The 27600-nt window shown below is 47.3% G+C and overlaps 1 protein-coding gene across 1 annotated transcript in view; it reads left to right on the plus strand.

Annotated features, from left to right (window-relative positions):
- Nucleotides 1–11869: 11869 nt before the first annotated feature.
- The window catches only part of LOC138681523 (interferon-induced, double-stranded RNA-activated protein kinase-like), a 167733-nt gene continuing 152002 nt past the window's right edge, over nucleotides 11870–27600 (plus strand). Inside the window, exons 1-3 of the mRNA XM_069769100.1 lie at nucleotides 11870–12015; nucleotides 18468–18591; nucleotides 18700–18820. Of these exons, the coding sequence (XP_069625201.1) occupies nucleotides 18488–18591; nucleotides 18700–18820 (225 nt within the window). The 5' untranslated portion in view covers nucleotides 11870–12015; nucleotides 18468–18487. The remainder of the gene's footprint in view (nucleotides 12016–18467; nucleotides 18592–18699; nucleotides 18821–27600) is intronic.

Raw genomic sequence — 27600 nt, forward strand, 5'->3', positions numbered from 1 at the left:
CAACAGTACCCCCCCCCTTGAGGAGGGGTCACCGAACCCTCACCAGAGCCCCCAGGCCGACCAGGACGAGCCAAATGAAAGGCACGAACCAGATCGGCAGCATGACCATCGGAGGCAAAGACCCAGGAATTATCTTCCTGACCATAACCCTTCCATTTGACCAGGTACTGGAGTTTCCGTCTCGAAATACGAGAATCCAAAATCTTCTCCACCACATACTCCAACTCCCCCTCAACCAACACCGGGGCAGGAGGATCAACGGATGGAACCACAGGCGCCACGTATCTCCACAACAATGACCTATGGAATACATTATGGATGGCAAAAGAAGCTGGAAGGGTCAAACGAAACGACACAGGATTGAGAACCTCAGAAATCTTATACGGACCAATGAAACGAGGCTTAAACTTAGGAGAGGAAACCTTCATAGGAACATAACGAGACGACAACCACACCAAATCCCCAACACGAAGTCGGGGACCCACACAGCGCCGGCGGTTAGCGAAACGTTGAGCCTTCTCCTGGGACAATGTCAAATTGTCCACCACATGAGTCCAAATCTGCTGCAACCTATCCACCACAGTATCTACACCAGGACAGTCCGAAGACTCAACCTGCCCTGAAGAGAAACGAGGATGGAAACCAGAATTGCAGAAAAACGGCGAAACCAAAGTAGCCGAGCTGGCCCGATTATTAAGGGCGAACTCAGCCAAAGGCAAAAAGGACACCCAATCATCCTGATCAGCAGAAACAAAGCATCTCAGATATGTTTCCAAAGTCTGATTAGTTCGTTCGGTTTGGCCATTCGTCTGAGGATGGAAAGCCGAGGAAAAAGACAAATCAATGCCCATCCTAGCACAAAAGGCTCGCCAAAACCTCGAAACAAACTGGGAACCTCTGTCCGAAACGATGTTCTCCGGAATGCCATGTAAACGAACCACATGCTGGAAAAATAATGGCACCAAATCAGAGGAGGAAGACAATTTAGACAAGGGTACCAAATGGACCATCTTAGAGAAGCGATCACAAACCACCCAAATGACCGACATCTTTTGAGAGACAGGGAGATCCGAAATAAAATCCATAGAGATATGTGTCCAGGGCCTCTTCGGGACCGGCAAGGGCAAAAGCAACCCACTGGCACGAGAACAGCAGGGCTTAGCCCGAGCACAAGTCCCACAGGACTGCACAAACGAACGCACATCCCGCGACAAAGACGGCCACCAAAAGGATCTAGCCACCAAATCTCTGGTACCAAAGATTCCCGGATGACCAGCCAACACCGAACAATGAATCTCAGAGATAACTCTACTAGTCCATCTATCAGGGACAAACAGTTTCTCCGCTGGGCAACGGTCAGATCTATCAGCCTGAAATTTTTGCAGCACCCGCCGCAAGTCAGGGGAGATGGCAGACAAAATTACCCCCTCTTTGAGAATACCCGCCGGCTCAGGAACACCCGGAGAGTCGGGCACAAAACTCCTTGACAGGGCATCAGCCTTCACATTCTTAGAGCCTGGAAGGTACGAAACCACAAAATCAAAGTGGGAGAAAAATAGCGACCAACGAGACTGTCTAGGATTCAACCGTTTGGCAGACTCGAGATAAGTCAAATTCTTGTGATCCGTCAAGACCACCACGCGATGCTTGGCTCCTTCAAGCCAATGACGCCACTCCTCGAATGCCCACTTCATGGCCAACAACTCTCGATTGCCAACATCATAATTGCGCTCAGCAGGCGAAAACTTTCTAGAAAAGAAGGCACATGGTTTCATCACCGAGCCATCAGAACTTCTTTGCGACAAAACAGCCCCTGCTCCAATCTCAGAAGCATCAACCTCGACCTGAAACGGAAGCGAAACATGTGGCTGGCACAACACAGGGGCAGAAGAAAAACGACGCTTCAACTCCTGAAAAGCTTCCACAGCCGCAGAAGACCAATTGACCACATCAGCACCCTTCTTGGTCAAATCAGTCAACGGTTTAGCAACACTAGAAAAATTACTGATGAAGCGACGATAAAAATTAGCAAAGCCCAGGAACTATTGCAGACTCTTCATAGATGTCGGCTGAGTCCAATCATAAATGGCCTGGACTTTAACAGGGTCCATCTCGATAGTAGAAGGGGAAAAAATGAAACCCAAAAATGAAACCTTCTGAACTCCAAAGAGACACTTTGACCCCTTCACAAACAAAGAATTCGCACGAAGGACCTGGAACATCATTCTGACCTGCTTCACGTGAGACTCCCAATCATCCGAGAAGACCAAAATATCATCCAAATACACAATCAGGAATTTATCCAGGTACTCTCGGAAGATGTCATGCATAAAGGACTGAAATACTGATGGAGCATTGGAAAGCCCGAATGGCATAACCAGGTACTCAAAATGGCCCTCGAGCGTATTAAATGCTGTTTTCCATTCATCGCCCCGTTTAATACGCACAAGATTATACGCACCACGAAGATCTATCTTGGTGAACCAACTAGCCCCCTTAATCCGAGCAAATAAATCAGACAGCAGCGGCAAAGGGTACTGAAATTTGACTGTGATCTTATTAAGAAGGCGGTAATCAATACAAGGTCTCAAAGAGCCATCCTTCTTGGCCACAAAAAAGAACCCTGCTCCCAATGGTGACGACGACGGGCGAATATGACCCTTGTCCAAGGATTCCTTTACATAACTCCGCATAGCGGCGTGCTCTGGCACAGATAAATTGAACAGTCGGCCCTTAGGAAACGTACTACCAGGAATCAAATTGATAGCACAATCGCAATCCCTATGAGGAGGTAGGGCACTGGATTTGGGCTCATCAAATACATCTCGGTAATCCGTCTAAAACTCCGGGACTTCAGAAGGGGTGGATGACGAAATAGACAAAAATCGAACATCACCATGTACTCCCTGACAACCCCAGCTGGACACAGACATAGATTTCCAATTCAATACTGGATTATGGACCTGTAGCCATGGCAACCCCAAAACGACCACATCATGCAGATTACGCAACACCAAAAAGCGAATATCCTCCTGATGTGCAGGAGCTATGCACATGGTCAATTGGGTCCAGTACTGAGGCTTATTCTTGGCCAAAGGCGTAGCATCAATTCCTCTCAATGGAATAGGATACTGCAAGGGCTCCAAGAAAAAACCACAGCGCCTAGCAAACTCCAAGTCCATCAAATTCAGGGCAGCGCCTGAATCCACAAATGCCATAACAGAATAGGATGACAAAGAGCAGATCAGAGTAACGGACAAAAGAAATTTCGACTGTACCGTACCAATGGTGGCAGACCTAGCGAAACGCTTAGTGCGCTTAGGACAATCGGAGATAGCATGAGTGGAATCACCACAGTAAAAACACAGCTCATTCCGACGTCTGTGTTCTTGCCGTTCAGCTCTGGTCAAAGTCCTATCACATTGCATAGGCTCTGGTCTATGCTCAGATAATACCGCCAAATGGTGCTCAGCTTTACGCTCACGTAAGCGTCGATCGATCTGAATGGCCAAAGACATAGACTCATTCAGACCAGCAGGCATGGGAAATCCCACCATGACATCCTTAAGGGCTTCAGAGAGACCCTTTCTGAAAATTGCTGCCAGGGCACATTCATTCCACTGAGTGAGTACAGAAAACTTCCTAAACTTCTGACAATATATCTCTACCTCATCCTGACCCTGACACAGAGCCAGCAAGATTTTCTCTGCCTGATCCACTGAATTAGGTTCATCATAAAGCAATCCGAGCACCAGAAAAAATGCATTAACATCACGCAATGCCGGATCTCCTGGCGCAAGGGAAAATGCCCAGTCTTGAGGGTTACCACGCAACAAAGAAATAATGATTTTCACTTGTTGAACAGGGTCACCTGAGGAGCGAGGTTTCAAAGCAAGAAACAATTTACAATTATTTTTGAAATTCAGAAACTTAGATCTATCCCCAAAACACAAATCAGGAATAGGAATCCTAGGCTCTAACATTGGATTCTGAACCACAAAATCTTGAATGTTTTGTACCCTTGCAGTGAGATTATCCATACAAGAGGACAGACCTTGAATGTCCATATCTACACCTGTATCCTGAATCACACAGAGGTAAAGGGGAAAACAGAGACAAAACACACTGCAAAGAAAAAAAAATGGTCTCAGAACTTCCCTTATCCCTCTATTGAGATGCATTAGTACTTTGGGCCACCTGTACTGTTATGACCTGGTGGTCAGGACAATAATGGACCTGGTGGTTAAGAGCACACGGAATGACCTGATAGTTACTGATAATATAGGACGAACTCTGAGACGTAGGAACTCTGCTGACCGCAATCCCTAATCCTATCACACACACTAGAAATAGCCGTGGATTGCTCCTAACGCTCCCTATGCAACTCGACACAGCCTAAGGAACAAGCTAGCCCTAAAGAAAGAAAAATAAAGCCTACCTTGCCTCAGAGAAATTCCCCAAAGGAAAAGGCAGCCCCCCACATATAATGACTGTGAGTAAAGATGAAAATTACAAACACAGAGATGAAATAGATTTAGCAAAGTGAGGCCCGACTTACTGAACAGACAGAGGATAGGAAAGGTAGCTTTGCGGTCAGCACAAAAAACTACAAAAAGACCACGCAGAGGGCGCAAAAAGACCCTCCGCACCGACTCACGGTGCGGAGGCGCTCCCTCTGCGTCCCAGAGCTTCCAGCAAGCAAGACAACAATCAAAATAGCAAGCTGGACAGAAAAATAGCAAACCAGAGAAAAACAAGCAGGAACTTAGCTTTTGCTGGGAAGACAGGTCACAAGAACGATCCAGGAGTGAACTAGACCAATACTGGAACATTGACAGGTGGCATGGAGCAATGATCTAGGTGGAGTTAAATAGAGCAGCAAGCTAACGAAATAACCTTGTCACCTGTGGAAGGAACCTCAGAAGCCGCAGTCCCACTCACCACCACCAGAGGAAGCCCATGGACAGAACTAGCCGAAGTACCATTCATGACCACAGGAGGGAGCTTGACAACAGAATTAACAACACCTCTCCCCCTGCTCTTTGCCTGATTGTCTATTGTGCTTCACGCTAGCTTCAGGTCCCTTGCTTCCCTGAGCTTTCTTGTTTCTCTCCCACTCAGTCCAGTATTTTTGCACTGTCGTATCCAGTGCTTCCCTGTCCTGGTACCCCTCTGTAGTGCTCTCCGTGTGGCTTACGTCCATCCCTGTCTGCTCCTTGATCTCCCGTTTCCCAGTCTCTCCTGAGTTTCCTCCCTCCGTCCTCCTCTGTCTGTTTTGTAACAGTCCCTCTTGTTATCTCCAGTCTCCGCTTCTCGTTCTATTTCCTCTCTTGCCTTTCATGCTTCTCCTATGTCCTGTCCCCGGGTATCAGCATCCACGACAATAGTCTCCTTTGGGCCTGCCCCTGATGCTCCCTGTATAGGGGGTGGTTTACCAGGCCAGCTCACCATTGGGAGGTTCGTTGTTGCGGTTCTCCGGGTTCACCTTTGGAGTTCCACAAATCCTACATCAGTTCAGTCTGGAACCATCCACTAACTTAGTCTGGAACCATCCACTAGCTCAGTCTGGAGTACTCCACAATCTCAGTCTGGAACCATTCACCAGCTCAGTCTGGAGTCCTCCAGCAGCTCAGTGTGAAACTATCCACCAACTCAGTCTGGAACTATCCTCAGTCTGGAGTCCTCCACCAGCTCAGTCTGGAACCATCCACCAGTTCAGTATGGAATCATCCACCAGCTCAGTCTGGAACTATCCTCAGTATGGAGTTCACCAGAAGCTCAGTCTGATGTCCTCCACCAGCTCAGTCTGGAGTCCTTCACCAGCTCAGTCTGGAACTATCCTCAGTCTGGAGTCCTTCAACAGCTCAGTGTGGAACCATCCACCAGCTCAGTCTGGAGTCCTCCAACAGCTCAGTCTGGAACCCTCCACCGGCTCAGTCTGCAGTACTCCACCAGCTAAGTCTGGAGTCCACCAGCAGCTCAGTGTGGAACCCTCCACCAGCTCAGTCTGGAGCCCTCCTTAGTCTGGAGTCCTCCACCGGATCAGTCTGGAATCCTTCACCAGCTCAGTATGGAACCATCCACTAGCTCAGGCTGGAGTACTCCACCATCTCAGTCTAGCTCAGGCTGGAGTACTCCACCATCTCAGTCTAGAACCATTCACCCGCTCAGGCTAGAGTCCTTCATCAACTAAGTCTGGAGACATCCACCAGCTTAGTCTGGCGCCTACCAGCAGCTCAGTCTGGAGTCCTCACCACATCAGTCTGGAACTATCCTCAGTCTGGAGTCTTTCACCAGCTCAGTGTGGCACCCTCCTCAGTGTGGAGTCCTCCACTGGCTCAGTCTGGAATCCTCCTCAGTCTGGAGTCCTCCACCAGTTCAGTCTGGAGTTCTCTACCGGTTCAGTCTGGAATCCTTCACCAGCTCAGTCTGGAACACTCCTCAGTCTGGAGTCCTCCACCGACTCTTTATGAAACTATCCTCAATCTGGAGTCCTCCACCAGCTAAGTCTGGAGTCCACCAGCAGCTCAGTATGGAACCTTCCATGGCTCAGCCTGGAGTCCACCACCAGCTCAGTATGGAACCATACACTAGCTCAGGCTGGAGTACCCCACCATCTCAGTCTGGAACCATTTACCAGCTCAGGCTAGAGTCCTTCATCAACTCAGTCTGGAGACATCCACCAGCTTAGTCTGGGGTCTACCATCAGCTCAGTCTGGAGTCCTTCACATCAGTCTGGAACTATCCTCAGTCTGGAGTCATTCACCAGCTCAGTGTGGCACCGTCCTCAGTGTGGAGTCCTCCACTGGCTCAGTCTGGAGTCCTCCACGGGCTCAGTCTGGAATTCTCCACCAGCTCAGTCTGGAGTCCTCCACCGGTTCAGTCTGGAATCCTTCACCAGCTCAGTCTGGAACTCTCCTCAGTCTGCAGTCCTCCACCGGCTCAGTATGAAGTCCACCAGCAGCTCAGTGTGGAGTCCTCCACTGGCTCAGTCTGGAATCCTTCACCAGCTCAGTCTGGAGTCCTCCACCAGCAGCTCAGAGTGGAACACTTCACCGGGTCAGTCTAAAGTCCTCCACCAGCTCAGTCTGGACTTCTCCACCGGCTCAGTATGAAACAATCCTCAATCTGGAGTCCTCCACCAGCTAAGTCTGGAGTCCACTAGCAGCTCAGTGTGGAACCCTCCACCGGATCAGTCTGGAGTCCTCCACCTGCTCACTGTGGAACTCTCCAGCGGCTCAGTCTGAAGTCCTCCACCGGCTAAGTCTGGAGTCCACCAGCAGCTCAGTGTGGAACCCTCCACCGGCTCAGTCTGGAGTCCTCCACTGTCGCAGTCTGGAGTCCTCCACTGGCGCAGTCTGGAGTCCTCCATCGTCGCAGTCTGGGATCCTTTACCAGCTCAGGATGGAGTTCTCCTCCGGCTCAGTCTGGAATTCTCCACCAACTCAGTCTGAAGTCCTCCACCAGCTAAGTCTGGAGTCCACGAGCAGCTCAGTGTGGAACCCTCCACCAGCTCTGTCTGGAGTACTTCACCAGCTCAGTCTGGACCCCTCCACCGACTCAGTCTGCAGTATTCCATCAGCTCAGTCAGGAGCTATCCTCAGTCTGCAAAAAAGGTTGCACTCTATCATGCTAAAGCATGTCAATTTGGAATATGTGAAATTTGAAGAGCAATATGGCTTTGGAGAATTAGGAAAAAATGAGACGCTTAGCATAAAATTTTGCCAAATATTATGTGCCCATCAACCAACGTTAAGGTGGTCTCAGTCTGGTGGATCCCTGGCCTGTGTGAATACCTAAGGCTGATGACTGAATTCCAGGGTGAATGTGGACACCTCTCTCAACAAAGTCTATAGTTATAGGTAGGTAGGAACCTGATGTGATTAAAATCATCACATATATATTGTATATGGAGGTAGCTCCTCCTCGTATGCACCTTTTCACACTAGTCTGGATGTGCCAGTCAGTTTTTTGTCCTTTGTATGTTAGCTTAGTGACTGAGCACTCCGCCCTCCACCAGGTGGTGATTTTAATTGCAGCAGGTCCCTAGCTTACACATAAATGCAGGCATTGCTGACAGGTGTCCACATTCACCCAGGATTTCAACCAGGTGGAGTCCTCCACCGACTCAGTTTGGAATTCTCCACCGGCTCAGTATGAAGTCCTCCACCATATAAGTCTGGCGTCCACCAGCAGCTCAGTATGGAACCCTCCACCGGTTCAGTCTGGACTCCTCTAATGGCTCAGTCTGGACTTCTCCACCACCTCAGTCTGGAGTTCTTCACCAGCTCAGGCTGGCGTTCTCCACTAGCTCAGGCTGGAACTACCTTCAGTCTGGAGTCCTCCACCAGTTCAGTCTGGAGTTCTCTACCGGTTCAGTCTGGAATCCTTCACCAGCTCAGTCTGGAACACTCCTCAGTCTGGAGTCCTCCACCGACTCTTTATGAAACTATCCTCAATCTGGAGTCCTCCACCAGCTAAGTCTGGAGTCCACCAGCAGCTCAGTATGGAACCTTCCTTGGCTCAGCCTGGAGTCCACCACCAGCTCAGTATGGAACCATACACTAGCTCAGGCTGGAGTACCCCACCATCTCAGTCTGGAACCATTCACCAGCTCAGGCTAGAGTCCTTCATCAACTCAGTCTGGAGACATCCACCAGCTTAGTCTGGGGTCTACCATCAGCTCAGTCTGGAGTCCTTCACATCAGTCTGGAACTATCCTCAGTCTGGAGTCATTCACCAGCTCAGTGTGGCACCGTCCTCAGTGTGGAGTCCTCCACTGGCTCAGTCTGGAGTCCTCCATGGGCTCAGTCTGGAATTCTCCACCAGCTCAGTCTGGAGTCCTCCACCGGTTCAGTCTGGAATCCTTCACCAGCTCAGTCTGGAGTCCTCCACCGGATCAGTCTGGAATCCTTCACCAGCTTCGTCTGGAACTCTCCTCAGTCTGCAGTCCTCCACCGGCTCAGTATGAAGTCCACCAGCAGCTCAGTGTGGAGTCCTCCACTGGCTCAGTCTGGAATCCTTCACCAGCTCAGTCTGGAGTCCTCCACCAGCAGCTCAGAGTGGAACACTTCACCGGGTCAGTCTAAAGTCCTCCACCAGCTCAGTCTGGACTTCTCCACCGGCTCAGTATGAAACAATCCTCAATCTGGAGTTCTCCACCAGCTAAGTCTGGAGTCCACTAGCAGCTCAGTGTGGAACCCTCCACCGGATCAGTCAGGAGTCCTCCACCTGCTCACTGTGGAACTCTCCAGCGGCTCAGTCTGAAGTCCTCCACCGGCTAAGTCTGGAGTCCACCAGCAGCTCAGTGTGGAACCCTCCACCGGCTCAGTCTGGAGTCCTCCACTGGCGCAGTCTGGAGTCCTCCACTGGCGCAGTCTGGAGTCCTCCATCGTCGCAGTCTGGGATCCTTTACCAGCTCAGGATGGAGTTCTCCTCCGGCTCAGTCTGGAATTCTCCACCAACTCAGTCTGAAGTCCTCCACCAGCTAAGTCTGGAGTCCACGAGCAGCTCAGTGTGGAACCCTCCACCAGCTCTGTCTGGAGTACTTCACCAGCTCAGTCTGGACCCCTCCACCGACTCAGTCTGCAGTATTCCATCAGCTCAGTCAGGAGCTATCCTGTCTGCAAAAAAGGTTGCACTCTATCATGCTAAAGCATGTCAATTTGGAATATGTGAAATTTGAAGAGCAATATGGCTTTGGAGAATTAGGAAAAAATGAGACGCTTAGCATAAAATTTGGCCAAATATTATGTGCCCATCAACCAACGTTAAGGTGGTCTCAGTCTGGTGGATCCCTGGCCTGTGTGAATACCTAAGGCTGATGACTGAATTCCAGGGTGAATGTGGACACCTCTCTCAACAAAGTCTATAGTTATAGGTAGGTAGGAACCTGATGTGATTAAAATCATCACATATATATTGTATATGGAGGTAGCTCCTCCTCGTATGCACCTTTTCACACTAGTCTGGATGTGCCAGTCAGTTTTTTGTCCTTTGTATGTTAGCTTAGTGACTGAGCACTCCGCCCTCCACCAGGTGGTGATTTTAATTGCAGCAGGTCCCTAGCTTACACATAAATGCAGGCATTGCTGACAGGTGTCCACATTCACCCAGGATTTCAACCAGGTGGAGTCCTCCACCGACTCAGTTTGGAATTCTCCACCGGCTCAGTATGAAGTCCTCCACCATATAAGTCTGGCGTCCACCAGCAGCTCAGTATGGAACCCTCCACCGGTTCAGTCTGGACTCCTCTAATGGCTCAGTCTGGACTTCTCCACCACCTCAGTCTGGAGTTCTTCACCAGCTCAGGCTGGCGTTCTCCACTAGCTCAGGCTGGAACTACCTTCAGTCTGGAGTCCTCCACCGGCTCAGTATGGGGTGCTCCATCGGCTCAGTCTGGAATCTACTAGCTCAGTCTGGAGTCCTCCACCGGCTCAGTCTGGAACTACCCTCAGTCTGGAGTCCTCCACCGGCTCAGTATGGGGTGCTCCATCGGCTCAGTCTGGAATCCACTAGCTCAGTCTGGAGTCCTCCTCCGGCTCAGTATGGGGTGCTCCATCGGCTTAGTCTGGAATCCACTAGCTCAGTCTGGAACCCTCCTCAGTCTGGAATTCTCCACCAGCTCAGTCTTGACTCAAAGGGAACCTGTCACCCCGTTTTTTCAGATTGAGCTATAAATACTGTTAAATAGGGCCTGCGCTGTGTGTTACTATAGTGTATGTAGTGTACCCCGATTCCCCACCTATGCTGAGAAATAACTTACCAAAGTCGCCGTTTTCGCCTGTCAATCAGGCTGGTCAGGTCGGGAGGGCGTGTTCACAGCGCTGGTTCTTCCTCAGCTTTACGTTGGTGGCGTAGTGGTGAACAAGCAGCGCGCGATCTGCGCTGTCATCTCTTTCGTCGGTGGGGGCGGCCATCTTCCTGGGGCCGCGCGTGCGCAGATCGAGTGCTCTGCTGCACGGGGCTTCAGGAAAATGGCCGCGGGATGCCGCGCGTGCGCATTAGAGATCGCGGCGGGCATTTTCCCAAAGCCGAGATGCAAACTCGGCTTTGGGAAAATGGCCGCCGCGATCTCTAATGCGCACGCGCGGCATCCCGCGGCCATTTTCCTGAAGCCCCGTGCAGCAGAGCACTCGATCTGCGCACGCGCGGCCCCAGGAAGATGGCCGCCCCCACCGACGAAAGGGATGACAGCGCAGATCGCGCGCTGCTTGTTCACCACGCCACCAACGTAAAGCTGAGGAAAAACCAGCGCTGTGAACACGCCCTCCCGACCTGACCAGCCTGATTGACAGGCGAAAACGGCGACTTTGGTAAGTTATTTCTCAGCATAGGTGGGGAATCGGGGTACACTACATACACTATAGTAACACACAGCGCAGGCCCTATTTAACAGTATTTATAGCTCAATCTCAAAAAACGGGGTGACAGGTTCCCTTTAATCTCCTGATGATGAGCACCATGCTAAAGTTGTTTTCTTTTTCTGCCATTTATTATATGCAAAAAAATTTTTTGGCAACTTTAATAAAGGGCAGACATGTTTAGAAGGGTTCCCAGAGCCTGTGTGCTGCCAGAAGGGGGTGTACCTTTGTGTGTTATGGGCAGTGTGAGACTCGCTGAAACCTTTCGGTGCCCACTTTGTGACCAGCCTGCACCACTGGGCACCTCTGCATTGTATGTTATTATGGGGATCAGTTTTGCTACTTAAGGGACTTTTTGCATGTGATATTAGTGGGCCCAACTGGTGGTCTCTATGGTGATGCCGGACCTGAACACCTGATAATCCGGCCATGTGTCCGGCATAGGCCGTAGTCACTGACAGGTTTCGGTTTTCTGCTATTAGACGAGAAACGAAACTGAAAGCGGCGGCACTCCCGTCTCCGCCGCCCTCCAGCCAGACTCTCTTGTGTTGTTGCAGCTCCCGTAGCAGAAGCCATCGGTGTCCGTACATAACCCTTCCCGGGACACGGCGGCGAGTAACCGGTGCAGTCTGTGGACGCCAAAGAGCGGCAGGTGAGGAGGACGCGGCCCCGGAGCTGACCATAGGCGGACGTGCTGTGTAGCTGCCACCGCTGGGGAGAACACACAGGTCTCTGGGAAGTGGGAACCTACGCGGCATGCTGGGAGTTGTAGTTCCACAACCCACTACCAGCCTCACTCTAGGTTTTTTCTTGGTGCAAGCCAGGATTCCTAATAGTGTAGATTGGTATGCTGAGATTTGTAGTTCACCAGAAGAATTTTCAGGGTTGTGAATTGTAATGGCGGACATTTACTATTGTATGGTACCAGAATTTTTTAGCCCAGCTAGATTCTCGGGGTGTGTGCACACAATCTTTTTGCTGAGTTTTTGGAGCAGAAATTGAGCAACAATGCCCCAAGTTTTTTAAAAGTTTCTGTTCAGATTCTGCTCCAAAAACTGCAAAAAAAACAAACAAAACCCTCTTCTTAAGCCGGCGTCACACACAGCGTATGAAAATACGGTCCGTATATTACGGCCGTAATACGCTGAAAAGTCCCGAAAATAGTGGTCCGTAGCTCCTCCGTAGGCAGGGTGTGTCAGCGTTTTTTGTGCATGGCGTCCTCCGTATGTAATCCGTATGTCATCCGTACTGCGTGTTTTTATTGCAGGCTTGCAAAACCAACAAACGGCTATACAAGGGATCCATGTGTTAAAAAAAAACATATATACTGTATCTATCTATCTATCTATCTATCTATCTATCTATCTATATAGTCAGTAGACACATATATGTACATATATTAATATTTCATCCAGCGCGATATAGCAGAAAGCCGGTAATTCAATTACCGGCTTTTGCTTTCTCCTTCCTAAACCCGACATGATATGAGACCTGGTTTACATACAGTAAACCATCTCATATCCCCATTTTTTTTGCATATTCCACACTACTAATGTCAGTAGTGTGTCTTTGCAAAATTTGGCCGTTCTAGCTAGTAAATTAAAGGGTTAAATGGCGGAAAAAATTGGCGTGGGCTCCCGCACAATTTTCTCCGCCAGAGTAGTAAAGCCAGTGACTGAGGGCAGATATTAATAGCCTGGAGAGGGTCCACGGTTATTGGCCCCCCCCGGCTAAAAACATCTGCCCCCAGCCACCCCAGAAAAGGCACATCTGGAAGATGCGCCTATTCTGGCACTTGGCCACTCTCTTCCCATTCCCGTGTAGCGGTGGGATATGGGGTAATGAAGGGTTAATACCACCTTGCTATTGTAAGGTGACATTAAGCCAAATTAATAATGGAGAGGCGTCAATTATGACACCTATCCATTATTAATCCAATACTAGTAAAGGGTTAAAAAAAAACCACACACATTATTAAAAATTAATTTAATGAAAAAATCACAAAGGTTGTTGTATTAATTTATTCTACTCTCATTCCACTCACTGAAGACCCTCGATCTGTAAATAAAAAAAATAATATTAAACCAATAATATACATACCTTCCGAGGATCTGTCCCGTCCAACGATGTAAATCCATCTGAAGGGGTTAAAATATTTTGCAGCCACGAGCTTTGCTAATGCAACATTGCTCATGTCTGCAAAACCCCGGAGAATGTAGGTAAAGTAGGTCAATGACCTATATTTACCTGCATTTGCGGTGAGGCGCCCCTCTGCTGGCTGTTCCTAGATCGTGGGAACTTTCCTAGAAAGCTCCCTGGCTCCAGTTCATATGAGGACAACCAGCAGAGGGCGCCTCTTATGATCTCGAGCCTGGGAGCTTTCTAGGAAAGTTCCCACGATCTAGGAACAGCCAGCAGAGGGCGCCTCACCGCAAATGCAGGTAAATATAGGTCATTGACCTACTTTACCTTCATTCTCCGGGGTTTTGCAGACATGAGCAACGTTGCATTAGCAAAGCTCGTGGCTGCAAAATATTTTAACCCCTTCAGATGGATTTACATCGTTGGATGTGACAGATCCTCGGAAGGTATGTATATTGTTGGTTTATTATTTTTTTTTTATTTACAGATCGAGGGTCTTCAGTGAGTGGATTGAGAGTAGAATAAATTAATACAACAACCTTTGTGATTTTTTTCATTAAATTAATTTTTAATAATGTGTGTGTGTTTTTTTTAACCCTTTACTAGAATTGGATTAATAATGGATAGGTGTCATAATTGACGCCTCTCCATTATTAATTTGGCTTAATGGATCCCTTGTTATTAATTTGGCTTAATGTCACCTTACAATAGCAAGGTGGCATTATCCCTTCATTACCCCATATCCCACCGCTACACGGGAATGGGAAGAGAGTGGCCAAGTTCCAGAATAGGCGCATCTTCCAGATGTGCCTTTTCTGGGGTGGCTGGGGGCAGGTGTTTTTAGCCAGGGAAGGGGGGGGGGCAATAACCGTGGACCCTCTCCAGGCTATTAATATCTGCCCTCAGTCACTGGCTTTACTACTCTGGCGGAGAAAATTGTGCGGGAGCCCACGCCAATTTTTTCCGCCATTTAACCCTTTAATTTACTAGCTAGAACGGCCAAATTTTGCATAGACACACTACTGACATTAGTAGTGTGGAATATGCAAAAAAAATGGGGATATGACATGGTTTACTGTATGTAAACCATGTCTCATATCATGTCGGGTTTAGGAAGGAGAAAGCAAAAGCCGGTAATTGAATTACCGGCTTTCTGCTATATCGCGCTGGATGAAGTAACAATATATATACATATATGTGTCTCAATTATATATATATATATATATATATATATATATATATATATATATATATATATATATATACCTATTCTATGTGTACACATTTATTCTACCTATTCTATTGTAAGCTGTCAGTGTGATTTTACTGTACACCGCACTGAATTACCGACTTTTCTCTCTAACACCGCTGCGTATTCCTCGCAAGTCACACTGCTGGTCCGTGTGTAATCCGTATTTTTGGGGCTTCCATAGACTTTCATTGACGTTTTATTTGCGCAATACGGTGACAAACGCAGCATGCTGCGATTTTCTACGGCCGTAGAAAGCCGTATAATACTGATCAGTAAAATACAGCAGATAGGAGCAGGGGCATAGAGAATAATTGTGCCGTATGTTTTGCGAGTTTTACGGACATAGTTTCTGCGCTCTTACGTCCGTAAAACTCGCAAGTGTGATGCCGGCCTTAGTGTAGAGATACCTTTATGCAATGTTCACAGGGAATTTATTTCAGAAAATAAAAAATTTCTTGGAAAACTCTTCCTGTTCATTTCTATGGGAAATCTACTTTGCTGTTCATACAAGGATTTTTTTTTAACCTGAAAAGATTAACCCCTTTACCCCCAAAGGTGGTTTGCATGTTAAAGGGAATCTGTCACATAATTTTGGGCCTATAAACTGCGGCGGCCACCGGCATCAGGGGCTTACCCACAGCATTCTGTAATGCTGTAGATAAGCCCCCATGTAACCTGAAAGATAAGAAAAACAAGTTAAGGCCCCTTCACATTTAGCGACGCTGCAGCGATACCGACAACGATCCGGATCGCTGCAGCGTCGCTGTTTGGTCGCTGGAGAGCTGTCACACAGACCGCTCTCCAGCGACCAACGATGCCGGTAACCAGGGTAAACATCGGGTAACTAAGCGCAGGGCCGCGCTTAGTTTCCCGATGTTTACCCTGGTTACCATCCTAAAAGTAAAAAAAAACAAACACTAGATACTTACCTACAGCTGTCTGTCCTCCAGCGCTGCGCTCTGCTTCTCTGCTCTCCTCCTGTACTGTCTGGGAGCCGGAAAGCAGAGCGGTGACGTCACCGCTCTGCTTTCCGGCTCACAGCCAGTACAGGAGGAGTGCAGAGCACAGCGCTGGAGGACAGACAGCGTTAGGTAAGTATCTAGTGTTTGTTTTTTTTTACTTTTAGCATGGTAACCAGGGTAAACATCGGGTTACTAAGCGCGGCCCTGCGCTTAGTTACCCGATGTTTACCCTGGTTACCAGTGAAGACATCGCTGGATCGGTGTCACACACGCCAATCCAGCGATGTCTCCAGGGAGTCCAGCGACGAAATAAAGTTCTGGACTTTATTCAGCGACCAACGATCTCCCAGCAGGGGCCTGATCGTTGGTCGCTGTCACACATAACGATTTCATTAACGATATCGTTGCTACGTCACAAATAGCAACGATATCGTTAACAATATCGTTATGTGTGAAGGTACCTTTAGATTATACTCACCCAGGGACAGTCCCGCTGCGGTCCGGTCCGATGGGCGTCACGGTCCGGTCCGGCACCTCTTATCTTCTTACGATGACGTCCTCTTCTTTGCTTCCTGTCGTGGCTTCGGCGCAGGTATAATTCTCTGCCCTGTTGAGCGCAGACCAAAGTATTGCAGTGCGCAGGGAAAGGACAGTCTGACCAGGTAATAACTCTGGAACGCTTCAACGGATCTCGGTGATTCTGAAACAGTTTTTTCGTGACATATTGTACTTCATGTTAGTGGTAAAAGTTAGTCGACATGACGTGCGTTTATTTGTTAAAAAAAACGAAAATTTGGCGAAAATTTAGAAATTTTCTAACTTTGAATTTTCATACCCTTAAGTCGCAGAGATATGTCACGCAAAATACTTAATAAGTGACATTTTCCACATGTCTACTTTACATTAGCACAATTTTGGAACATTTTTTTTCTGTTAGGAAGTTATAAAGGTTAAACGTTGGCCAGCGATTTCTCATTTTTCCAGCAAAATTTACGAAACCCTTTTTTTAGGGACCGCCTCACATTTGAAGTCACTTTGAGGAGTCTATATGATAGAAAATACCCAAAAGTGACACCAATCTAAAAACTGCACCCCTCAAGGTGCTCAAAACCACATTCAAGAAATTTATTAACCCTTTAGGTGCTTCACAGGAATTTTTTGAAAAAAAAAGTAAATTAATATTTAACTTTTTTTCACAAAAAATTTAGTTCAGATCCAACTTTTTATATTTTGACTAGGGCAATATCCCATATGAGGGAGAAAACCACTGTTTGGGCGCACGGCAGAGCTCGGAAGGGAAGGAGCGCCATTTGACTTGAATTTGTTTTGAATGCAAAACTTGCTGGAACAATTGGCGGATGCCATGTCGCATTTGGAGAGCCCCTGATGTGCTTAAACAATGGAAATCTCCCACAAGTGACACTATTTTGCAAACTAGACCCCTCAGGTAACATATAGATGTGTGGTGAGCACATTGAACCCTCAGGTGCTTCACAGAAGTGTACAACATTGAGCCGTGAAAATAATCACATTTTCCTCACAAAAATTATATTTTAGACACAAATGTATTTTCATAAGGGTAACAGCAGAAATTGCACCATGCAATTTGTAGTGCAATTTCTCCTGAGTACGCCAATACCCCATATGCAAGAGAAAACTACTGTTTGGGCGCATGGCAGGGCTCAGAAGGGAAGGAGCCTCATTTGACTTTTTAAATGTTAAATTTCCTGAAATCATTAGCAGACGTCATGTCCCATTTGGAGAACCCCTGATGTGCCTAAACAGTGGAAACCCCCCACAAGTGACCCCATTTTGGAAACTAGACCCCTCAAGGAATGTACTTAGATGCGTGGTGAGCACCTTGAACCCCCAGATGCTTCACAGAAGTTTATAACATTGAGCCGTGAAAAAAAAAAAAAAAATTTGTGTGGGGTCACCCTCATTTTTGACAACCAGCCAAGCTAAAGCAGACAACTGGGGGCTGGTATGCTCAGGCTGGTAAGGGTCTATGGATGTTGCCCCCCAAAGCCTAAAAATTGCAGCCCGCAGCCGCCCAGAAAAGACGCCTCTATCAGATGTTCCAATTCTGTCGCTTTGCCCGGCTCTTCCCTCTTGCCCTGTGGCAATTATTGTGCACTGTAAATATACAGAATAATACAGATACTGAGGATTACACCCAGTATACAGGACAGGAGAAGTGGTACTGTGCAGACCTCTGGAGTGGCCTAAATGGGTCTGACAGATTTTGGTCTGAGGCGCTATGCATTCTCTCTTATTTAAATTGGGTGAGATCCACCTGTTTTTGATGCCGTTGAAAAGCAAAACTGAAAGAAATGAACTGGAGTATAAGCTGGCTTACATGCAATGTGCAGGAGCATGTTCACATTGGCCATTAAACGGACAAAACTTGCGATAGAAATAGAATGAACATATACCCTGCTATAAGTAAGTAAAAAGCAATAGTACATATAAATAACATAGGGGACTTCATGAACACTGTTATGACCGTTCTGACTGGGTATACCTTGGCGCTGGTGAAATGCCTTTTATGCTTTTTTGAATCAAAAACAGTATTTACTAAGTACAGAATGTTATATGTGCTATTGTTTTTTACTTATAGCAGGGTGTATGTTCGTTTTATTTCTATCCTAGTTTTGATTCCATGATGTATTTGGAACATGCCAAAATTAATGCCCAATTTTTTTAAACAGGTATTTACACTATTAATATATTTTCCTTTTCTTTAAGGTTCCTAATTGAAATCCATTATGGCAGAACATAACTATAAAGGCATGCTCATAAGTCAGTGTGACACATCTGGGCTGCGCTTTAGCTTTCAAATCTCCTCAACAGGACCAGCTCACAATCCCAGGTACAGAAGGTTCTTTCACTGGCTGTAGGGAACGGAGGATATCTTTATTCTTTATTTTATAATGTTGACATTATGGATTTTTTTTTCTTTTTGTTTTTGTATTTTTAGATTTACTGCCTGTGTGTTTGTAAATGAAGAAAAACGTGGCGAAGCACAAGACAAAACTAAAAAGGCAGCTGAGAACCTTGCATGCAAAATGGCTTTCCTCTCTCTACAAAACCAAGACCAGGTAAACAGTGTATCTATTTTTTAAAGGGGCTGTCTGCTTTTGACAATCTTTTTCTAAGTCCCTTTCATATGAACTAATTACTACAGTAGGTCTCTTTTCTTAATACCTTGATTTCCAAAATCTTTCTGTAACCTGAGCTGTTCTCCTTGTTACATGACCTGTGTCATGATTCCAATGGCAGGGAATCACAAAAGGACAAGCACCAACGAGCTCTAGGGTGATGGAACCTGAGCTGACCGCGACCCTAAACCTGAACACACAAATAACAATAGCCGGGGAACGTGCCTACGTTGATCCTAGACGTCTCGCACCAGCCGAAGATCTAACTTCCCCTATTAGAAGAAACACAGACCTCTCTTGCCTCCAGAGAAATACCCCACAGAAATAGCAGCCCCCCACATATAATGACGGTGAAATGAGAGGAAGGCACATACACAGTATGAAATCAGATTCAGCAAAATGAGGCCCGCTAAAACTAGATAGCAGAGGATACAAAAGTAAACTGCGCGGTCAGCAAAAAACCCTTCAAAAAACCATCCTGTAATTACTTGAACTCATGTTCCAACTCATGGAACATGAGGAGCAATTACAGCCCGCTAGAGCAACCAGCAGCAAAGAAACAATTATATGCAAGCTGGACAAGACAAAAATAAATCAAAACGTGGAACAAGAAAATCAAAAACTTAGCTTGTCCTGAAGATTACTGAAGCCAGAAGCTGAGGTAACAAAACACTCTGATAACCTTGATAGCCGGCGGGGAAATGACAAGAAAGCCCGGTTAAATAGGAAACTTCCAAATCCTAATAGAACAGGTGGACACCAGAGACAGCAGAACACCAGTCACCCAGTACCATCAGTAACCACCAGAGGGAGCCCAAAAACAGAACTCACAACAGTACCCCCCCTTGAGGAGGGGTCACCGAACCCTCACGAGAACCACCAGGGCGACCAGGATGAGCCCTATGAAAAGCGCGGACCAAATCATCAGCATGAACATCAGAGGCAACCACCCAAGAATTATCCTCCTGACCATAACCCTTCCACTTGACCAAATATTGGAGTTTCCGTCTGGAAACACGAGAATCCAAGACCTTCTCCACAACATACTCCAATTCTCCCTCCACCAGCACCGGAGCAGGAGGCTCAGGCGAAGGAACAACAGGTACCTCATACCTCCGCAACAACGACCGATGGAACACATTATGAATAGCAAACGATGCCGGGAGATCCAAACGAAACGACACAGGGTTAAGAATTTCCAAGATCCTATAAGGACCGATGAACCGAGGCTTGAACTTAGGAGAAGAGACCTTCATAGGAACAAAACGAGAAGAAAACCACACCAAGTCCCCAACACGAAGTCGAGGACCCACGCGGCGACGGCGATTAGCAAACTGCTGAGCCTTCTCCTGGGACAACTTCAAATTGTCCACCACATGACTCCAAATCTGATGCAACCTATCCACCACCATGTCCACTCCAGGACAATCAGAAGGCTCCACCTGACCAGAGGAAAAACGAGGATGAAACCCCGAATTACAAAAGAAAGGAGAAACCAAGGTAGCAGAACTAGCCCGATTATTAAGGGCAATCTCGGCCAGCGGCAAAAAGGTAACCCAGTCATCCTGATCAGCAGAAACAAAACACCTCAAATAAGTTTCCAAGGTCTGATTAGTTCGCTCCGTCTGGCCATTCGTCTGAGGGTGGAATGCAGACGAAAAGGACAAATCAATGCCCATCTTAGCACAGAACGTCCGCCAAAATCTAGACACAAACTGGGATCCCCTGTCAGAAACGATGTTCTCCGGAATCCCATGCAAACGAACCACGTTCTGGAAAAACAGAGGGACCAACTCAGAGGAGGAAGGCAACTTAGGCAAGGGTACAAGATGAACCATTTTAGAAAAGCGGTCACACACAACCCAGATGACGGACATTTTTTGAGAGACAGGGAGATCCGAAATAAAGTCCATGGAAATGTGCGTCCAAGGCCTCTTCGGGATAGGCAAAGGTGACAACAATCCACTGGCTCGAGAACAGCAAGGCTTAGCCCGAGCACAAACCTCACAAGACTGCACAAAAGAACGCACATCCCTCGACAAGGAAGGCCACCAAAAAGACCTGGCCACCAAGTCTCTAGTACCAAATATTCCAGGATGACCTGCCAACGCAGAAGTATGGACCTCAGAGATGACTCTACTGGTCCAGCTATCCGGAACAAAGTCTCTCAGGCGGACAACGATCAGGTTTACCCGCCTGAAACTCCTGCAAAGCACGTCGCAAGTCTGGGAATACGGCCGACAAAATCACCCCATCCCTAAGGATACCAGTGGGCTCAGAATTTCCAGGGGAGTCAGGCACAAAACTCCTAGAAAGAGCATCCGCCTTCACATTCTTTGAACCTGGCAGGTATGAAACCACAAAATTGAAACGAGAGAAAAACAGTGACCAACGAGCCTGTCTAGGATTCAGACGCCTGGCAGACTCAAGGTAAATCAGATTTTTGTGATCAGTCAAGACCACCACACGATGTCTAGCACCCTCCAGCCAATGACGCCACTCCTCAAATGTCCACTTCATGGCCAAAAGTTCCCGATTACCCACATCATAATTCCGCTCAGCGGGCGAAAATTTTCTAGAAAAGAACGCACATGGCTTCATCACCGAGCAATCGGAGCTTCTCTGTGACAAAACCGCCCCCGCTCCAATCTCGGAAGCATCAACCTCAACTTGGAAAGGAAGCGAAACATCAGGCTGACGCAACACAGGAGCAGAAGAAAACCGGCGTTTAAGTTCCCGAAAGGCCTCCACAGCCGCAGGAGACCAATCAGCAACATCAGCACCCTTCTTAGTCAAATCCGTCAAAGGCTTAACAACACTAGAAAAATTAGTTATAAAACGACGATAGAAATTAGCAAAGCCCAAGAACTTCTGCAAACTCTTAAGAGATGCAGGCTGCGTCCAGTCACAAATAGCCCGAACCTTGACGGGATCCATCTCAATAGTAGAAGGGGAAAAAATATACCCCAAGAAAGAAATCTTTTGGACTCCAAAGAGACACTTTGAGCCCTTTACAAACAAGGAATTAGCCCGCAGGACCTGAAACACCTTCCTGACCTGCTGAACATGAGACTCCCAGTCATCAGAAAAAACCAAAATATCATCCAAATACACAATCATAAATTTATCCAGATATTCACAGAAAATATCGTGCATAAAGGACTGGAAGACTGAAGGAGCATTAGAAAGTCCGAAAGGCATTACCAAATACTCAAAATGGCCCTCAGGCGTATTAAATGCGGTTTTCCACTCATCACCTTGCTTTATTCGTATAAGATTATACGCACCCCGGAGATCAATCTTAGTGAACCATTTAGCCCCTTTAATGCGAGCAAACAAATCAGTCAACAAAGGCAAAGGATACTGATATTTTACGGTAATCTTATTCAAAAGACGATAATCTATACAAGGTCTCAAGGACCCATCTTTCTTGGCCACGAAAAAAAAACCTGCTCCCAAAGGGGACGAAGATGGACGGATATGTCCCTTTTCCAAGGACTCCTTAACATAATCCCGCATAGCAGTATGCTCTGGCACTGACAGATTGAACAAACGACCTTTAGGAAATTTACTACCAGGAATTAAATCTATAGCACAATCGCAATCCCTGTGAGGAGGAAGCGAACTGAGCTTAGGCTCCTCAAAAACATCCCGATAATCCGACAAAAATACAGGAACCTCAGAAGGAGTAGATGAAGCGATAGAAATCGGAGGTGCATCATCATGAACCCCCTGACATCCCCAGCTTAACACAGACATTGTTTTCCAGTCAAGGACTGGATTATGAGTTTGTAACCATGGCAGACCAAGTACTAGAACATCATGTAAATTATACAACACCAGGAAGCGAATCACCTCCTGATGAACGGGAGTCATACGCATGGTCACTTGTGTCCAGTACTGAGGTTTATTCATAGCTAAAGGTGTAGAGTCAATTCCCTTCAAAGGAATAGGGACTTCCAGAGGCTCAAGACTAAACCCACATCGCTTGGCAAATGACCAATCCATAAGACTCAGGGCAGCGCCTGAATCTACATAGGCATCGACGGAAATGGATGATAATGAGCAAATCAGAGTCACAGACAGAATGAACTTAGACTGTAACGTACTAATGGCAACAGACTTATCAACCTTTTTTGTGCGTTTAGAGCATGCTGATATAACATGAGCTGAATCACCACAATAAAAGCACAACCCATTTTTCCGCCTATAGTTTTGCCGTTCACTTCTAGACTGAACTCTATCACATTGCATTGTCTCAAGTGCCTGTTCAGAAGACACCGCCAAATGGTGCACAGGTTTGCGCTCCCATAAACGCCGATCAATCTGAATAGCCATAGTCATAGACTCATTCAGACCCGCAGGCGCAGGGAACCCCACCATAACATCTTTAATGGCCTCAGAAAGGCCATCTCTGAACTTTGCAGCCAGGGCGCACTCATTCCACTGAGTAAGCACTGACCATTTCCGAAATTTTTGACAATATATTTCTGCTTCATCTTGCCCCTGAGAGAGAGCTAATAAAGCTTTTTCAGCCTGAATCTCTTGGTTAGGTTCCTCATAGAGCAAACCCAATGCCAGAAAAAACGCATCCACATTAAGCAACGCAGGATCCCCTGGTGCCAATGCAAATGCCCAATTTTGAGGGTCACCCTGCAGGAAAGATATAATAATCTTAACCTGCTGAGCAGGGTCTCCAGAAGAGCGAGATTTCAAAGAAAGGAACAGCTTGCAATTGTTCCTAAAATTCAGAAAACTAGATCTATCTCCAGCAAAGAACTCTGGAATAGGAATTCTAGGTTCAGACATAGGAGCATGTACAACAAAATCTTGTATATTTTGAACCTTAGCAGCAAGAGTATTCAAGCTGGAAGCTAAACTCTGGACGTCCATGATAAACAGCTAAGGTCAGAGCCATTCAAGGATTAAGAGGAGGAAAAAAAAAAAAAATCAGCCAGGCTGCAATTAGGGCTAGGCAGCAACCTCAGAGGAGAAAAAAAAAAAAAACTTCCTCAGACTACTTTTCCTCCTACTTCAGCCCAAACATTTTGTGGCCGGCTATACTGTCATGATTCCAATGGCAGGGAATCACAAAAGGACAAGCACCAACGAGCTCTAGGGTGATGGAACCTGAGCTGACCGCGACCCTAAACCTGAACACACAAATAACAATAGCCGGGGAACGTGCCTACGTTGATCCTAGACGTCTCGCACCAGCCGAAGATCTAACTTCCCCTATTAGAAGAAACACAGACCTCTCTTACCTCCAGAGAAATACCCCACAGAAATAGCAGCCCCCCACATATAATGACGGTGAAATGAGAGGAAGGCACATACACAGTATGAAATCAGATTCAGCAAAATGAGGCCCGCTAAAACTAGATAGCAGAGGATACAAAAGTAAACTGCGCGGTCAGCAAAAAACCCTTCAAAAAACCATCCTGTAATTACTTGAACTCATGTTCCAACTCATGGAACATGAGGAGCAATTACAGCCCGCTAGAGCAACCAGCAGCAAAGAAACAATTATATGCAAGCTGGACAAGACAAAAATAAATCAAAACGTGGAACAAGAAAATCAAAAACTTAGCTTGTCCTGAAGATTACTGAAGCCAGAAGCTGAGGTAACAAAACACTCTGATAACCTTGATAGCCGGCGGGGAAATGACAAGAAAGCCCGGTTAAATAGGAAACTCCCAAATCCTAATAGAACAGGTGGACACCAGAGACAGCAGAACACAAATCACCCAGTACCATCAGTAACCACCAGAGGGAGCCCAAAAACAGAACTCACAACAGACCTGTGGCTGAGAAATTCCTGACTTCCTGTGATGTCATGTCAGATCCTTCCTGACTTCCTGGCTCTGGAATCTGATCTGACATCACAATCATGTGACCTTTACATGCTGAGGAGTGCGGTGCTCCACACACCCTATTCTATACTCTTATAAAATATGCAGTCCAGCTCATTTTGTTGAGCTGTATCTTTAGGCTTCACTCATCAAAAACAGCCAGCTATTTTGGATTCTTATTAACTACCATATTTTTCGGACTATAAGAGGCACTTTTTTCTTATAGTTGGAATATATTTACAAATAACGTAGCGGCGGTCCCGGTCAGACAATGCAGCCTCCCTTCCCAGGTTGGCGCAGCTCTCTGTTGCGGCGGTGGCCTGTTGGGCGGCTGTGGCAGTGCTCTGTGGAACGGGGGAGGTGGTGGTCTGTGGGGCAGCGGAGCTCCGCCATCATTTCGTGAAAGCTCGGAGACCCGCTCAGATCCATTCCTGCGATGCGGTGGCCTCCGGGAAAATGGCTGCCAGGGGCGGCACATGCTCAGATTCAGATCTTGGCAACGAGATCTGAATCTGAGCATGCGCCGCCCTCAGCGGCCATTTTCCCGTAGACCCCCGCATCACAGGAATGGATCTGCATGGGCCTCTGGGCTTTCACGAAATGCCGGCGGAGGCCCGCCGCTCCACAGGTCACTGCTGCCCCTGTCCCACAGAGCACTGCCGCCCCACAGGCCACAGCCGCCCCACAGGCCACAGCCGCTCCACAGGCCACAGCCATCCCACAGAGCACCGCAGCCCCACAGAGCACCGCTGGCCCACAGAGCACCTGTCGCCAAATGCCTGCGGAGCCCCGCCGCACCACAGAGCAGCTCCACCCCATTGCCTGGGATGGGATTTCCCGGAGGCCACTGCACCAGCCTGGACCTCCGAACAACCCTTTGACCACTCCTTCACCTGTGCCGAACCCCCCCCCCCCCAAGCTGAATTCGGACTGTAAGATGGACCCCCATTTGACACATTTTTTTATTTCCCTATTTTCCTTCGGGTGCGTCTTATGGTCTGGTGCGTCTCATAGTGCGAAAAATACGGTATCTGTTCACTCCAGTCAAAACCCCTCCCATCTGCAGCTAGCCGATGACAGAGCTGGTTGGGCAGAGTTTTGGCTGTCAAACAGTTATTTTACGCCCCCAGTGAGAGCCATTCAGAAACTGCATGTGGCTCTCACCGTTTTGCCGGCTCCCATTGTTCACAGAAGGGAGCCAGCTCTTTGTGCCAGATCGGTTGTGAATGACCCATCACTAATGCAGTATACCCTGTATATACATCTTTCTCTCCCCACCCATCATCTGTAAAGGCTGACTAGGTGATAAACATTATTACAATTATTACTTTGTCTGGTGTTCTATTGCTTTGTGTGTTACTTGTATCAAGGTGAAGCTGGGGATAGGATGGGAGGGTAAAAACAAGGGATGTGCTCACTGCTGGCATGCAGGCCAGCACAAGGGCGGATGTGAAATGTAGTCAGAAGGGAGAAGAGGATCTGAAGAGGGAGTGATGGCTGTAAAAACAAGTTGGTGCTTGGGGCAGGAAGTAAAGCAGAAAGGCATAAAACAACATGAACATTGGTAGAAAACGGGTTCTTTCTTAGTGGATCACATCTTTAGATGTAATCTCTTAGTAGGATCAACCCTCCGGAGCCGTCTATTGAGGCATGCAGGGCATAGAAAGTTGAATAAAATAATAGCTAGATCTTTGTGATCTGATGTCTTATTCTAGAGAAATACACTTTTTTCATAATATGCAACTGAAGTGTTAAAAGGGTCATCCATGCTGGGGGTTCAGGGCTGCAGTCACTCTATGTGACTGCAGAATTGTGACTCCTAAAGCGCTCGTTGTCAGGATTCTTTAGTGCTGGCGCCAGGATAGGCTGGTCGATTTGCATACTTCCGGCCACATTCCGACTAAACATATCTGGTCTTGATTAATTTGCTTGTATTGAGTGAGGACACACACATCTAGATGGCACGTGACCGCATGTATGCAATTTCAAAGCTTCGGTAAAACATGCGTTGGGTACAGCGGAGAGAGTGGATGAGCAGCATCTTTCCATATTCAAGATACCTTGAAACTTATCTCCTTCTTTCCCTCCACACCAGCCACTTTGGGCATTTGTCACTTTACACCTTTTAAAACGGTTACAATAAATATTTAAATGTTATCTATACTCGTGTTTCATATCTATAGGCTTCATGTATGCAATTTTGCATACTTGGAGTTATGCGCTTACCTGCTCTCGGCAAAGATACTGGAGAATCCTGACAGCGTGCACTGCAGACTTGAACCCTGAGCCTGGACAACACCTTTAACACTAGGATTAGTGGTATAGTCATTTTGACTACTTACTTGCAGTAGTTCTAATCGGGGTCACGAGTCCAGTAGTCCTAGTGTTAAAGGGAACCTGTCACTTGGTTCATTATACTCACATGCAGGGCGGTTCGGTCCGATGGGCGTCGTTGGTCTTGGTTCGGCCTCCCTTCTTCTTATGATCCCCATCCTCCTGCTTGCTTTGTGTGGATAACACATCCCTCCATCATCTACAGTCTTTGCAGGCGTACTTCTACAGTCTTCTCAGCAAATCCCTCCTGTGCAGGCGTACTTCTACAGTCTTCTCAGCAAATCCCTCCTGTGCAGGCGTACTTCTTCTACAGTCTTCTCAGCAAATCCCTCCTGTGCAAGCGTACTTCTTCTACAGTCTTCTCTGCAAACCCCTCCTGTGCAGGCGTACTTCTCTGCCCTGTTGAGGGCAGAGCAAAGCACTGCAGTGCACAGGCACCGGGGCTCTTTCACCTTTCCCGGCACCTGCGCATTGCCGTACTTTGCTATGATCTCACCAGGGCAGAGAAGTGTGCCTGCGCAGGAATGCGGTGCT

Source organism: Ranitomeya imitator, chromosome 5 (genome assembly GCF_032444005.1).
Source record: "Ranitomeya imitator isolate aRanImi1 chromosome 5, aRanImi1.pri, whole genome shotgun sequence".
Taxonomy (NCBI): domain Eukaryota; kingdom Metazoa; phylum Chordata; class Amphibia; order Anura; family Dendrobatidae; genus Ranitomeya; species Ranitomeya imitator.